Source organism: Muscardinus avellanarius, assembly GCF_963383645.1.
Source record: "Muscardinus avellanarius genome assembly, chromosome: 13".
NCBI lineage: Eukaryota > Metazoa > Chordata > Mammalia > Rodentia > Gliridae > Muscardinus > Muscardinus avellanarius.
Genome location: NC_137799.1, coordinates 19,274,042 through 19,287,521, shown reverse-complemented (window position 1 = coordinate 19,287,521; position 13,480 = coordinate 19,274,042). Strand labels below are relative to the sequence as shown.

Here is a 13,480-nt window from a genome sequence, read left to right as displayed (position 1 = left end):
AAGAATAAAATATTTAATGTCATAAAAGAGTGCATAGGTTTTATGAGAATGCCATACATAATCATCTTGGGCTATCTCCCTGCCAGGCTAGAAAGGAAGAGAGCTCTGCTGGAAATTCACAAAAAAAAAAAAAAAAAAAAAAGGTGCAAATAAATGCACAGCCCTCATGAAGGATACACTCACTCCCTTTCAACCCCAAAGTCTGAGTCCTGTGAAAGAGTACCCAATCAGCAGCAGTTCCAATGTCCTCCTGTACAAACTGTCCCTATCCTCTTTTCTAATATCATTCTCTTTTAGCTTCCTTTGGATCTCCTGTGGGCAGAGAAGGAAGAATGAATCCTGGATGTTAAGGGTGAAAAGGGTGCTCCCTGACATGGGCACATTGGCTTTATCTCTGGGAAGTTATACTTTGCTTTTGGACATTGTCCTCTGATGGGTTAAGAGGTCTTCAGAGTTGGAATGTCTGCTCTGCCTTTTTATGGCTGGTAGGGCTTGGTCAATTTTGCCCTGCTTTCTGAGACTGTTTCTCATGAATCACAGGAGAGTTAGTAATCATACTGCTTGCCTTGTAAGGTAATTCAGTGTGATGATATGTTTCAAGCACTTATCCCAGGGCCTTGCACATAATCATCACTCAGACATTCTCCATAAGGTCTTCATCAGCAATACTAGGACTGGCAGTATTTATAGTATTCATTCATTTATTTATTCATAGCATTGATAATATCAGTCCTGGTGAGGGTGCACATACAGAATTCTCTTGTCTGTGGACCTGATAGACCAGAGGGTATTTTTAGGAGGGCACCATAGAGGAGATGCTCTATTAATAACTGTGTCCCAGCCTCATGGTCTGAAACAGACTCTATAAAGATGCCTGCATCCTGGCTTTTCATCTTTTTATTTTTTTAAATGAGAAATATGTAAGCTAATCTTACATTTGGAATGTTGGCAAATCCCATCCTGGTTGTACTGTTAATCCACCATACACATCCATGGGTAGATAACCCTTGAGAGTCCACTTCTGGGAAGGAGGTACCACTGCTCAGGGACCAGAACCCACTGAGGTTCAGCCCCGCTGTCCCCACTCTGCCGACTCTTACTGCTTGTCTTCCCCCATAGTCTTGAGTTTGACTCCCTTTAATTACAGTCCAACTGGGGAATAGAAAAGCAGTCTCTCCCTCCCTTACTGAACTTAATTCTAATTTCCACCTCCCTCTGAGCAGTGCCACCAGGTGCCTGACCTATAAAAAAAAGAAAATGAGTATCTTTACTCATCTTGACTTTAAAAAGGCAGCATCGTGATGCCTCTCAGCATCTCTGGGTAATCATGAGTACTACAGTCCTTCCGACTGTCTAAGAGGCCAGATGGCTTTTCAGGTCAAAAGAGAAACAGAAAATGATGGAGAAGAGAAGATAGAAATGTTACCAAATGATTTTTAGGGGGTGGTGAGCATGGGGCTGGTTTGAGATGGGTCTGGTGTTTAGAGGCAGGGTAGGAACCGACACTAGAGACACCTCCTGGAAGGTGTCCATAGCTCCCTAGGATCCAAGGAGGGTGCAAATCTACCCAGCACTACTGCCCGCCACCACTTTTCCATCCTTTTCTTCTATTGTTTCTTCATGTGCCCCAGTTCCCCACCAGACACTTTCATTTTTCTCACATGTAAAGTAAAGGTGATCAGGATATCTAGCTCAGAGAATTACTCTGAGAATTAAATTGGTTAAAATAAGTAAAGCACTTAGAATCCTGCCAGACACATAGTCAACTCTGTGTATGTCTGCTCTAATATTGCTAGCATTTCTTGTCTCATAAAGTGGAGATATAGCATCTAGCTGAAAGGACAGTTATAAGCAATTAAATTCCATCAGCCTAAGTGAGCCAGCACATAGTAGGTTGTTTTGTGTGTGTTTTAGTTCTCTCCCACCATCGCCCTCTTTCTCCTTAATACTCACACCAATCCTCTTAGATATTCTCACACAGAGAAGCCATGTGACTTGTTCAAGGTCATGCACAACCCTGCTCATGTCTACCTTGTCTTCTGAACCAGCTTTTCCACAAGGTGAGGCTCTTGTTTTGTAACTCTGTTCCCTTCATTATGTTGGATACAGAAGGGCTGCTAAATAAATCATTGAACTGAGCCAGGCATGGTGGCACATGCTTATAATTCCAGTACTTGGGAGGCTGAGATAGAAGGATCACCGTTTGTGAACTGCATCAGCTACTTACTGAGGCCTTCTGCAACTTAGTGAAGCCCTGTTTCAAAAAAATAAAAAAATAAAAAAATAGGACTGGGAATGTAGCTCAGAGGTAGGATGCCCTTGAGTTCAATCCTCAGTACCCCCCCACCCACACACAAAATAGTTGGACTGACACAGAGGCAAAAAGGATGCTAGAAGACAATTATGATGGGAAGGTGCAGGTGGAAAGAGGAAATCATAAATCTTCATTCTGTCACTACCTTCCTACATGAACTCAGGCAATTCTCTATCCTTCAAAGCCTTTGTTTTCTGGTTTATATAATGGGAGAGGTGCTGGCCTGAGTTAGAGCTGTGCTGGCAGCTTTTGTCTGTGACTCAATGCTATAGGTAAATGGGAAGATTAAAGATAGCTACAAATTCTTTGCTATTCTTCTATTGACAGATGAATCCAGTTTTCTCCCATTGAATGCGGGCTGACCTTAATACCTTCTTGACTAATAGAATGTGGCAGAAATCACTCCGGAGGCTAGATGCTAAGACTTTGGGAACACTTCTGCTAAGCTTTGGGAACACTTAATCTTGGGATGATCCCTTTACATGTCCTGCCTCCATGGTGTGAAAAGATCAAACAAAAGCAAGAGGCAAATATTCTAGTCAACAGCCCCACTGCAGCCAACATAGTCAGCATCACCAGCTAGTTTTGCCAGCTTTAGTACTGAACAAGTAAGTGAAGGGTCCCCCTTAAAAATCAATCTTCCATCCCCAGGCATCCCATCTGTCATAGATCAGAGACTGTATCAGATCAGAGACTGCACTCTTCTCATATTTCTGACCCAAGAAGTTGTAAGCAGAACAGAGCAGGTGGTTTAAGCTTCTGATTTGGGGGGTCGTTTGTTAGGCAATAATAGATAGCTGGGCAGGTAGTTATAGGGGCTAAGGAAGATGAATTTTCCTCACCAGATTTTCTGGTGTTGGATCAGTCCTAAGGCTTCCTTCCCATGCTGGGAAACCAGGATAAAACAAAGCCACAGCATGAGTGAGATGGTTCAGGGAGGAACAGTTACTGGTGGTGGAAGTGTCTTCCACATGATGCTATGAATAAGCTCTCTTCTTTGTTTTAGTCTTCTATCTTGATTAAAATTTTGTAATGCTTACATGTCGTGGAGAATAAAGGAGCCCTTAGATTACATTTAAAACTATGTCTTGATTGCTGATACCATAATGTTTTTCATATTTGTAACATTCCTAATACACAAAAAAAATTTCACACTTTAGGACACTGGAGGGGAGCTCAAACTCTTTCCCTTCATCGTTCATTTCTCCACCACTGGTCAAGAGGGTGAGGGTTCCTAGGAAAGAACTGAAAATAAGAACAATATGTTCTTTATGTATTATCTACATGTCAGCCTCTCTCTTTACAGTATCTTTCATTTTGCTTTAGTATATTGCTCTTACAACAAATTACCATAAACTTGTGGCTTGTAATAATGCAAATTTATTATGTTACAGTTCTATGGCTTAGGAGTCCAATATAGGCCTCACTGGGCCACAGCCAAAGTGTCAACAGGACTGTGTTTCTTTCTGGAGGTGCCTGGGTCAATGTCTCCTTGCTTTTTCCAGCATCTAGAGACCCTTCTAGAGACATTCCTTGGCTTGCCACCCTCTCCATCTTTACATCTACCACTTTGTGTCTCTTGAATGCGCTCTTCAAATTTCCTATTCCACATTTAAGGACCCCTGTGGTTACATCAGCTACACCCAGGTAATCCAAGATAATCCCTTCTTTTTAAGGTCAGCTGATTAGTAATCTTAACTCTATATGAAAAACTTAATTTCCCTTTTTATGTCATCAGGCAAGGTAAAATATTTACAGGTTTTGAGAATCAGAATGTGGACCTCCCTTGGAGGCCATTATTCTGCCTACTACACACCTAATGACCATTCCCAAATTGTGCAATTACATACCAGGAGAACACATTATCCCAGGAGAAGGTCAACAAAGAAGAAGCAGAAAGCTAAGCAAGCAAAAGAGGTCAGATTCTTAAATTTTGTGTTTTAGAAGCGAAGGTTTAGATAGAAGCTAAAATAATAATTTTTAAGATAACAAAAGGATCTGTGATATATTCCTGAATAAGCTTCCCTTCTACCTACAATGACATAAAGACCATTTGTGTTGGAGGAAGAGAGGAATTTTGAAAGTCAAACATAATAATCGTGTAAGTGCTAATGAGTCTACTTAGAAGGACCTCAGGCTTAAACCCCATCAGGTTAGTCACATGAGTAGTTGATGAGGATGAAGGACTATAGAAAAATCAGGCGGTCCTAAGGGGTAGAATAAGTCTTTGCCTTCCTTCCAAATAGCATCTTCTAAATGACTGGCATAGGCAAATGTTCTTCCTTGGCATGGAAACAGCTAACTACAAATGCCTTCATGGTAAGCCTTGACCAAGAAGATTTCAGACAGCCTTACTCAGATCCTTAGTATGGTATAAAAAGAATGTTGAACATCCCTCAGGGCCACCAGAGAGCAGAAAATCTGTCCAATAGATAGAGCCATCTGGCCTTAAATGACCTCATGGTAGAATGAAGAGTACCAAGCAGTAGATGCCAGCATGAACCACACATGTGTGTATCAGGTGGGAACAGAGAAGTCTTTAAGAATACCAGAAAAGAGTGTTGGTGAGGATCAGAAGAAAGAGCAGGTACCAGACTAAGAGATGATGGTCTGACACCAACATCTCCTGATTCCCTCTGCCTGAGGGAAACATCAGCCTGCATGGACATAATGTTCAAGAATACAGGAAGTGAAAAACCAAAGCTTAATAGAAGTAGGCATTCACTACCATGAACGAAGTAGAACAGAAAAGACATTCAGTTATAGAAACATTATAAAAAATTAAATATGCAGTTCTTCCAAATTTGTTTGGCCCTAAACATCACATATACTACAATATGGCTATGATTTTATTTCATATGCAAATGGCACTTTTTAAGACCCAAATCATGCAGGATGTGGTGGTACATGCCTGTGATTCCAGTACTTGGGAGGCTGAGACAGGAAGAAGGATCACAGGTTTAAGGTCAGTCTTAGCAACTTAGTGAGGCACTCAGTAATGTAGCAAGGCTTTGTTTCAAAATTAATAATAATAATAATAATAATAATAATAATAATAATAATAAATAATGCTTGAAGTGTATATAAGAAGTAGTGTGCTCATGGGTGTGATGCCCAGTACAGGAAGAGGAGAAAAGAAAGAAAGAAAGAAAGAAAGAAAGAAAGAAAGAAAGAAAGAAAGAAAGAAAGAAAGAAAGAAAGAGAAAGAAAGAGAGAAATCCCAAATTATTGTCATTTGTACTCTTTGATTTTGCAGAAATTCATGAGTTCAAGAACTCTTGCTCCCTACTGAAATATTAAGAAACCCAGTCTAATGAGGTTAATGTACATTGTATAGCTAGTCAATGACCAACTCAGGGCTCAAGCTTAATCCACTCAGACTAATCTTCCTCCTCTGGTTCTCCACTTCCATCTCCTCTTAGTTCCAATGGAGACCTGCCACTAAGGATGACACTCAAAGTGTGGTTGTGGTCCTCTATCCTACCACCTGGTGGTAAGACCTCAAAAGTCATTTTACTTCTAAGCCTGGATTTCTCATCCATAAGGGAACCTTTGCTCTAGGTTTTTCCTGGGATGTAGACATGCTTTGAGTGCTTTTAAAATATAAACGATGATGTTTATACCATATGGAGTTACTTAGAAGGAAGGTTATAAGTAAAAAAAGTTTTTCTTTGCAGGCAGAATAGAGTCTAGAGAGAAATGAGTGGTATTTTAAATCTCAGTTCTACTCCACAATGAAAAGCTCACCTTACATTTGCTGAACTCTGGAGTGGCCCATTTAACATTACATCCTTAATCTAGACAGGAAGGTCTCTGACAACCTCATCAGACTGTTGAATTTTCTCTCAACCTCCAGGGAAGGAATGTTCTTTTTTATTTTTGTACTACATATTATATGAGAAAGAAAGACAACTCCTGTCTAGACACACACACATATGCACACACATACACACACCCTTCTGTATTCTGTATTATGCAGTTTTATTCTTCTGGGATATCCATTATAAAGGAGAGGAACTTACTTATTTCAGAAAAAAAGGAATAATGCTGAGAAGGAAAGAGGCAGACAGCCTATTCTGAATTTAGTCTCACATTTTGGAGACAACGTAGATTTGGAGCATCTTCTTGAATAGTCTATCCACTGACTGGCTTTACGGCTTGGGCAAATCCTTCTCTCCCTCACTGGGCCTCACATTTACACAGTGCAAACACAGTGGTTGGTTGCAATATTCTAAAACAGATAGCTGCTGGTACACCAGCCTAGCATGCACAGCTCCTTGTCCTGCTGCTGCCCCTTCTCATTCCTGCTTCTTCGACACTCTCTGTCTTCTCCCATTTTAGGGTCATGCTTTTTAGGAGCAGCTCTTTCCTAGCTGAAGCCCCTGGAATGACTTTCTCAGACTTGAGCTTGGCCCATCCCCTTGGCCCCAGGGATTAGTACAGTGATGAGAATGAGAATTGAGTTGGCCTAGCAAGAGGAATTTTAGACTGTGGTTGGAGGAACCAGGAAAGAGGTTTTCTTGTCATGCAGGACTCAACTGAGTGGAGGAGGCATAACTAGCCAGAAAATGGCATGATGCAAGAAAGAGCAGAGATAAGAAATGGAGAGGGATCCTAATGATATTTGGAGTCTCTCAACTCTATTGTACATAAACCTACTTAAGTCAATATATGTCCCCCTTTGTCTAAATGACTTTGTGTTGTTTCTGTTACTTGTACTCTTAAGAATTTGAATGAGTAAATCTCTAACTGCCCAACCACCTGTATATACCTATTGATATTTGAATCTAAATTATAACTTCAATGTAATACCTCATGTTCTAGAAACTTTTCAGTGTTTGTCCATTTCCCCAGTTGCTGAGTAGGAACATTAAGCAATATAGGTGTATTTTGTTTTTTCTGGTTTCATTCAGACAGCTTAGTCCAGAGCAGGGATTTCTACTCAGGATCCCATTCCTCCCTTCTTTTTAAAAGATCAATTATGCATAAGCATCACTTCCATGTGGGGAGCTCCCCTTGAAACACTAACACCAGACACAGGGGCTGTTACTAAGCTGAGAATAGTGATCTGGTCTGAAAGAGAAAAGAAGACTCAGCTCAAGAGGGAAAGGAAGTTTGCTGGCAATTTTCTTAACATGGAGGTTTAATCGTCCTCCCAGCCTAAGTCCAGAGCTTGAAGTCTGTAGGATCTTAGAGCTGCCCCAATAACAGAGGGACAGGAAAAGGGATCACTGGAGCAGCCCTGGGGGCAGATTCAGCCAGACAGATGCAGCATCACAGGGGCATCAAAGACTCGGGAGGGTCCAGACCTGGCAAGGGTCACTGTCATCAGCTACATCATCTGTACTATTGATGACCTTCTCCCTGTACCTGCTATACACCAAGCACGGTGTTCAGCTCCTTTCTTCTCCCTTTTGTCTTCCTCCCTTCACTTATCCTTCTTTCCTCTCTGTCTGTTTCCCTCCCTCCTCTATCTTTCCTTTCACAATGGCTCTACATTCTGCCTCTCACTGGGCTACTGGGGAAGGTTGGGCTTAAGGGAGCTTTGTCACTTTTCTTGAGCACATAGGGAATGCCAGGTTGTGCACATAAATATGCCAGATTTCCAACTCCAAACTTCTCCCTATGCCAAGGATAAGTGCCAACAACTTGCCCTGTGTTTTGGACAGGTCAGAGCTCCCATAGTGGTAAAGCTGATAGAAATCTGTGTCTAATTTCTCATCTCTCCTCTCCTCTCCTCTCCTCTCCTCTCCTCTCCTCTCCTCTCCTCTCCTCTCCTCTCCTCTCTTCTCCTTTCTTTTCCTTTCTTTTCTTTTGTGGTACTGGAGATTGAACCCAGGGATGTTCTATGTCTGAGCTTCTCCTAGCTCTATTTTAATTTTTTTTTACTACTGAGACAGGTACTGTCAGGTGCTGAGCTGAAACAACAGATTACCTGGATTCTCCATTTATTGAGAGAAACAGGCAATAATATATGTAGATATAGAACACAGAAGTTTTTGGCTAGAAGAGAACCCTCCCCACTTCTCCAAGGGATGAGAAAGGTTTCATTTAGGAGATGAATCTGGAAACACATCACTTTTTTTTTTCTCCAGTGGCTGGTTATGTAACTCACTCAAAGCAGAAAGTATAACTGAAGCTGGGTCTGCAAGGCATCAAGTGGGCAACATGTTCCAAGAACCATATCTAACCAGCGTCACTTGGCAGTCAATGAAGAATGGGGTAAAGAGGTAAGAGATGTGGTGGGAAGGCTCAGAAATGGGTCAAAAGAAGGACACTGAATACCAACCTGAGATTATCCTGCACCAATGTTTCCAAGCATATTTCCAAGACTTCCAACTCTCCTTCATTCACTTTTCTAATATCAAGGTTCTCAACCTAGATGCCCATCATCAGATGAATGGGTAACAAAACTGCAGGACATACACACCATGAAATTGTAATCAGCTATTAAGAAGAAAAATATGCCATTTGCAGAAAAAATTGATAGAATTAGAGAATACGGTGCTAACGGAAATGGGAGCTAGAACAAAGAATTGGTAGCAAAAGGGACTTCAATCAAACAAGGAAAGGCAACAGTATAATAGTGGAAGGGGGTTGGGAGAGGAAATAGGGGGAAAGTAAAAATTAAAGAAGAAAACAATCCAAATAAAGTTACATCCACATGAGGTTTCACTCACAATTCCTTTGCATGCACGTGGAAGGAGGAAGGGGATGGTATATGGAGAGAAGTACACCAGGCGCTATGTGCATGCATGTTTGTATCACTTTCTTTCTTACTATGATGTATAATTACATTGCACCAATACAAGTGTAAAAAGAATTCTGGTTCCTCATGGTCTTTAGGGTTAAAACCCTGGAACTTGCATTTTGAACAAGTATTCAAAACAAGTATTTGTATTCTTATAAAACAAATCATCGACATCGGGATGCCTTTCTATAGGAACGTGGGGATGCCTTTCCAGAGGCTTCACTTGTCATCGCCTGTGTTCTTATTTCACAGTAAATACTGAAGCTTTACACATAAGACTGCCTCCCTTACTCTATATCTCTGCCTTGGTCATCTGCACTCTCTCTCCCTAATGTTAGTTGACCACCACTATCCCATCTAATTTTTATCAGTACTGGAGATTGAACCCAGTACTTTATGTGTTCTAGGCAAATGCTCTACCTCAGCTATATCCCCAGCATTTTATTTTGAGACAGGGTCATGCTAAGATGTCTTGTGATCCTCTCATCACAGTTCCCGAAGTTTCTGGGATTATAGGACTGTGCCACCATACTTGGTTTGCCATATCTTTTCCCATTTCCAATACCAACTTCCCAAGGAAAACCCTTATACATCATAGGTCTCCACTGAACTCCTTTGGACCACACTAAAGCACCTACGCTCTATACTATTTACATTCCACTGGCTCCTTCTCCTGCCTCCAATGTGTTCACAGTGATCAGACCTGTTCTATCTTATAGTCCCAGAAGGACTATGGGCTTCCAGAAGCCAGGGCGCCTCCAGGACCTATAATATGATGAGCACCTAAGTTATAATATCTCATCTCATTCTTCTAACAACTACAAGGGGTAGGCTTAATTGCCCCACTTTACAGATGATGAATCCAAAGCAGCCTATATGCCAGAGGCTGCAAAGTCAGGAGCTTGGCGTAGTGTCATCCTCCTTGACCAGCTTCTCCTTAGAGAAGGCACCTGAGCAAGAGGCACTTGAGCTGGCACCCTGTCCCTGGGCAAATGGGCACTCACCACACATCCTGAGGAGTCCACCTGGCGGTCAGACACACACTTGAAGTTGCGAGTGCAGCCCCCATTGTTCCGAGAGCAGTCGCGAACTGGCCCAAAGGAGGACAGCAGGTCATTTATGGTTTCAAAGTACGTGGACAGCATCGCTTCTTCCCTTAGAGAGAAAGGGTATAGTTAAACCCTGGAGACATCTCCATCTCTGTATTGAAACAGTAATGTGAATTCCTTACATTTTAAGCCATCAGTTATTTCATTTGTAACCAAGAAAATAAGACAAGGCATACATGACTACAATGCACCAATAATAAAAAAAAATACAAGTACTTAAAAAGTAAATAAAACCCAACAATCGGTAAGCCATCATAGGATGTGGTGCTTAAGACAAGTTGTGATACAGAAAATTGGATTAAGAACTTGGTAGTCTTTATTTGAATATTCATAATTTTAAAAGGAAGGTATGAGATTTTCATTGTACATGTATGTTTTTTACAGGTGAACTGCGGTTTAGAGGGTGACGTGTTTTACTGAAAGCCACCCACCCAGCTTGTAACAGGATAGAGCTGAACTTTACACCAAGTTCCTTTAAGTCCAAAAAGAAAGCTCTTCCTACTACACAACTCTGAACTTGACCATCTCATTTTTCAAAATTCTAGAGCTTCTGATAGCAACTCTACAATTGGATGCTTTACTATTATTCTAAAATTATTGTTTCAACCTATTTTTTTTTAGTTTATAAAACTCAAGCTATGCAAGGTTATGTGGTTTACCCCACATCCCACAGAGCTTGAACAGGGAAACCAAGACAAGCACAGGAGGGCCAGCCCAGGACCCTAAACACTGATTCTCAGACTGTTGCATACAAGTCATACTGTCAAGATTATCCAGAAAAGCACATGATTCTTAACATAGAAGTTTCCCAAAAGATACACTAGATACCATAAGGCATGGGACCTGCCAAAATTCTTCTATGAGATAAAATTCTGATAAGATAGATTCCATAATATGGGTGATACAGATGAAAGTTTCTGGTGCTTTTTTTTTTGTTTTGTTTCTGGAGAAAGGCTTAAATCTAATTTCGTACTGATCCTAATCATCAATTCCATGGTCTTCCAAGGGACAGTAAGATTTTTGAGGGAAGGGCTTAAGATTTATTTCTCCTTCTTCATTCTCTAATATAGGGTATGAAAAGCAAGTCCTAGGTAAATCAAAGAAAACAAAGCAAACACCAGAAGGTTGCAGTCTCCACCAACTAGTCCTCTTACCAACAGCCTGCCAAAGAAGGAGGCTTGCCTCCCTATCTGTACCCTGGGCTCCCATTCCAAATCCTTCATGCCCATGGATGTAGGATAGAGAGACAGGAGACTACGCAAGGAGAGCTGCCAGATTATCCTTCACTTCCTAACTTTATATAGACTGAGGTGACAGGTATATGGAGGGAGAGAATTAACTGTCCCTGAAATGAAGCTCTTAGGAGACTTGCCACTTTTGAATCATGGAAAGAGGTAAGGATCCTGAAAAGACATTAAGGGTATTAAAATATTAACACCCTTTGAGGGAGAGGAAGAAATAGAAAGTAAGATGGGGCAATAAAGTGGGAAGAAGGGAGTGAGTGAGAAAAAAAAACACTACTAGACAGAAGAAAAAAGAAGAGTCAGAAACATATAAAGTCATAGATAGAGTAGGTAAATAGATGGACAGACAGGCAGACAGGCAGATAGGAGAGTGTCATAGAGGTTAATAAGCAAATGGAGGCAGAAATAGTATATGATAATGGAGTAAAAAACTAAGAGACAGAAGAGAAGAAAGAAAGAGGGAGAAACAGAGGAGTAAGAAACAGATCAAAAAGAGGAGAAAACATTTAGATAAACAGAGAATAGATATGTCAGAATAAGGGGGAAAGGGAGAGAGAAAAAGAGACAGATACGGAAAACAGAAAATGACAGGAAAGAGAAAGGCACTGGATGGAAAAGAGCATACAGGGAGACACAGAAGACAGAGACAGGATGACAGAGAGAAACACAGAGAGGAGAAAAACAAGCAAAGAATGTCGCTTTTCTGTGGAGCCAGGAGATGGCTCAAGCTAAATAAAGGGTCTGTTGTCTTTTTAAAAGATCAATTCTGCATAAGCATCACTTCCATGTGGGGAGCTCCCCTTGAAACACTAACACCAGACACAGGGGCTGTTACTAAGCTGAGAATAGTGATCTGGTCTGAAAGAGAAAAGAAGACTCAGCTCAAGAGGGAAAGGAAGTTTTCTGGCATTTTCTTAACATGGAGGCTTAATCGTCCTCCCAGCCTAAGTCCAGAGCTTGAAGTCTGCTGGATCTTAGAGCTGCCCCAATAACAGAGGGACAGGAAAAGGGATCACTGGAGCAGCCCTGGGGGCAGATTCAGCCAGACAGATGCAGCATCACAGGGGCATCAAAGACTCGGGAGGGTCCAGACCTGGCAAGGGTCACTGTCATCAGCTACATCATCTGTACTATTGATGACCTTCTCCCTGTACCTGCTATACACCAAGCACGGTGCTCAGCTCTGTTCCTCTCTCTTTTGTCTTCCTCTCTCCCTTTCTCCTTCCTTCCTTTCTCCTGTCTCTCTCCCTCCTCCCTCTTTCCTCTCACAATGGCATTATAAGCTCTACATTCTGCCTCTCACTGGGCCACTGGGGAAGGTTGGGCTTAAGGGAGCTTTGTCACTTTTCTTGGGCACACAGGGAATGCCAGGTTGTGCACATAAATATGCCATATTTCCAACTCCAAACTTCTCCCTATGCCAAGAAAAAGTGCCAACAACTTGCCCTGTGTTTTGGACAGGTCAGAGCTCCCATAGTGGTAAAGCTGATAGAAATCTGTGTCTAATTTCTCATCTCTCCTCTCTTCTTCTCTGCTCTCTTCTCCTTTCCTTTCTTTTCTTTTGTGGTACTAGAGATTGAACCCAGGGTTGGTCTATATCTGAGCTACTCCTGGCTCTATTTTATTTTTTATTTCACAACAGGGTTACACTAAGTTGCCAAGGGCCTTGCTAAATTGCTGAGGCTAGCCTCTAACCTATGATCCTGTGGTCTGAGCCTCCCAAGTACTGTGGGATTATAGGTGTTCCCCACCATGCCTGGCTTTCTCTCTGTCCTATAGCAGGAGAACAGAAAAGGCAGGGTCTGTGTTCTTTGTAAACCCTCAGCCCTGACTCCTGGCCTGTGCATGTGGTACAGCAGCCTCAGTGTATGCTGGAATAAAGGAGGAAACAGTGCATTCACACTGGAAGCTCCGTAACAAATAACACACACTGGGTGTCTGGAAACAAGAGAAATTTATTCTGTCTCAGAGGTCTGAATGGAGGCTAGAAATCCAAAGCCAAGGTGTTGGTGAAGACATGGCTTCTCTGTAGGAGCAAGGAAAGAAGCCCCTCCACATTGCT

The 13,480-nt window shown here is 41.7% G+C and overlaps 1 protein-coding gene across 5 annotated transcripts in view; it reads right to left on the bottom strand.

The window, feature by feature from the left end:
* ASTN2 (astrotactin 2) overlaps positions 1-13,480 on the bottom strand; it is a gene marked incomplete at both ends in the record, with an annotated part of 976,717 nt that overhangs the window by 388,976 nt on the left and 574,261 nt on the right. For all 5 annotated transcript variants that reach the window (XM_080708339.1, XM_080708335.1, XM_080708337.1 and 2 more), the window contains one exon: positions 10,070-10,220. In XM_080708339.1, coding sequence (XP_080564465.1) covers positions 10,070-10,220 — 151 coding nt within the window. The remainder of the gene's footprint in view (positions 1-10,069; positions 10,221-13,480) is intronic.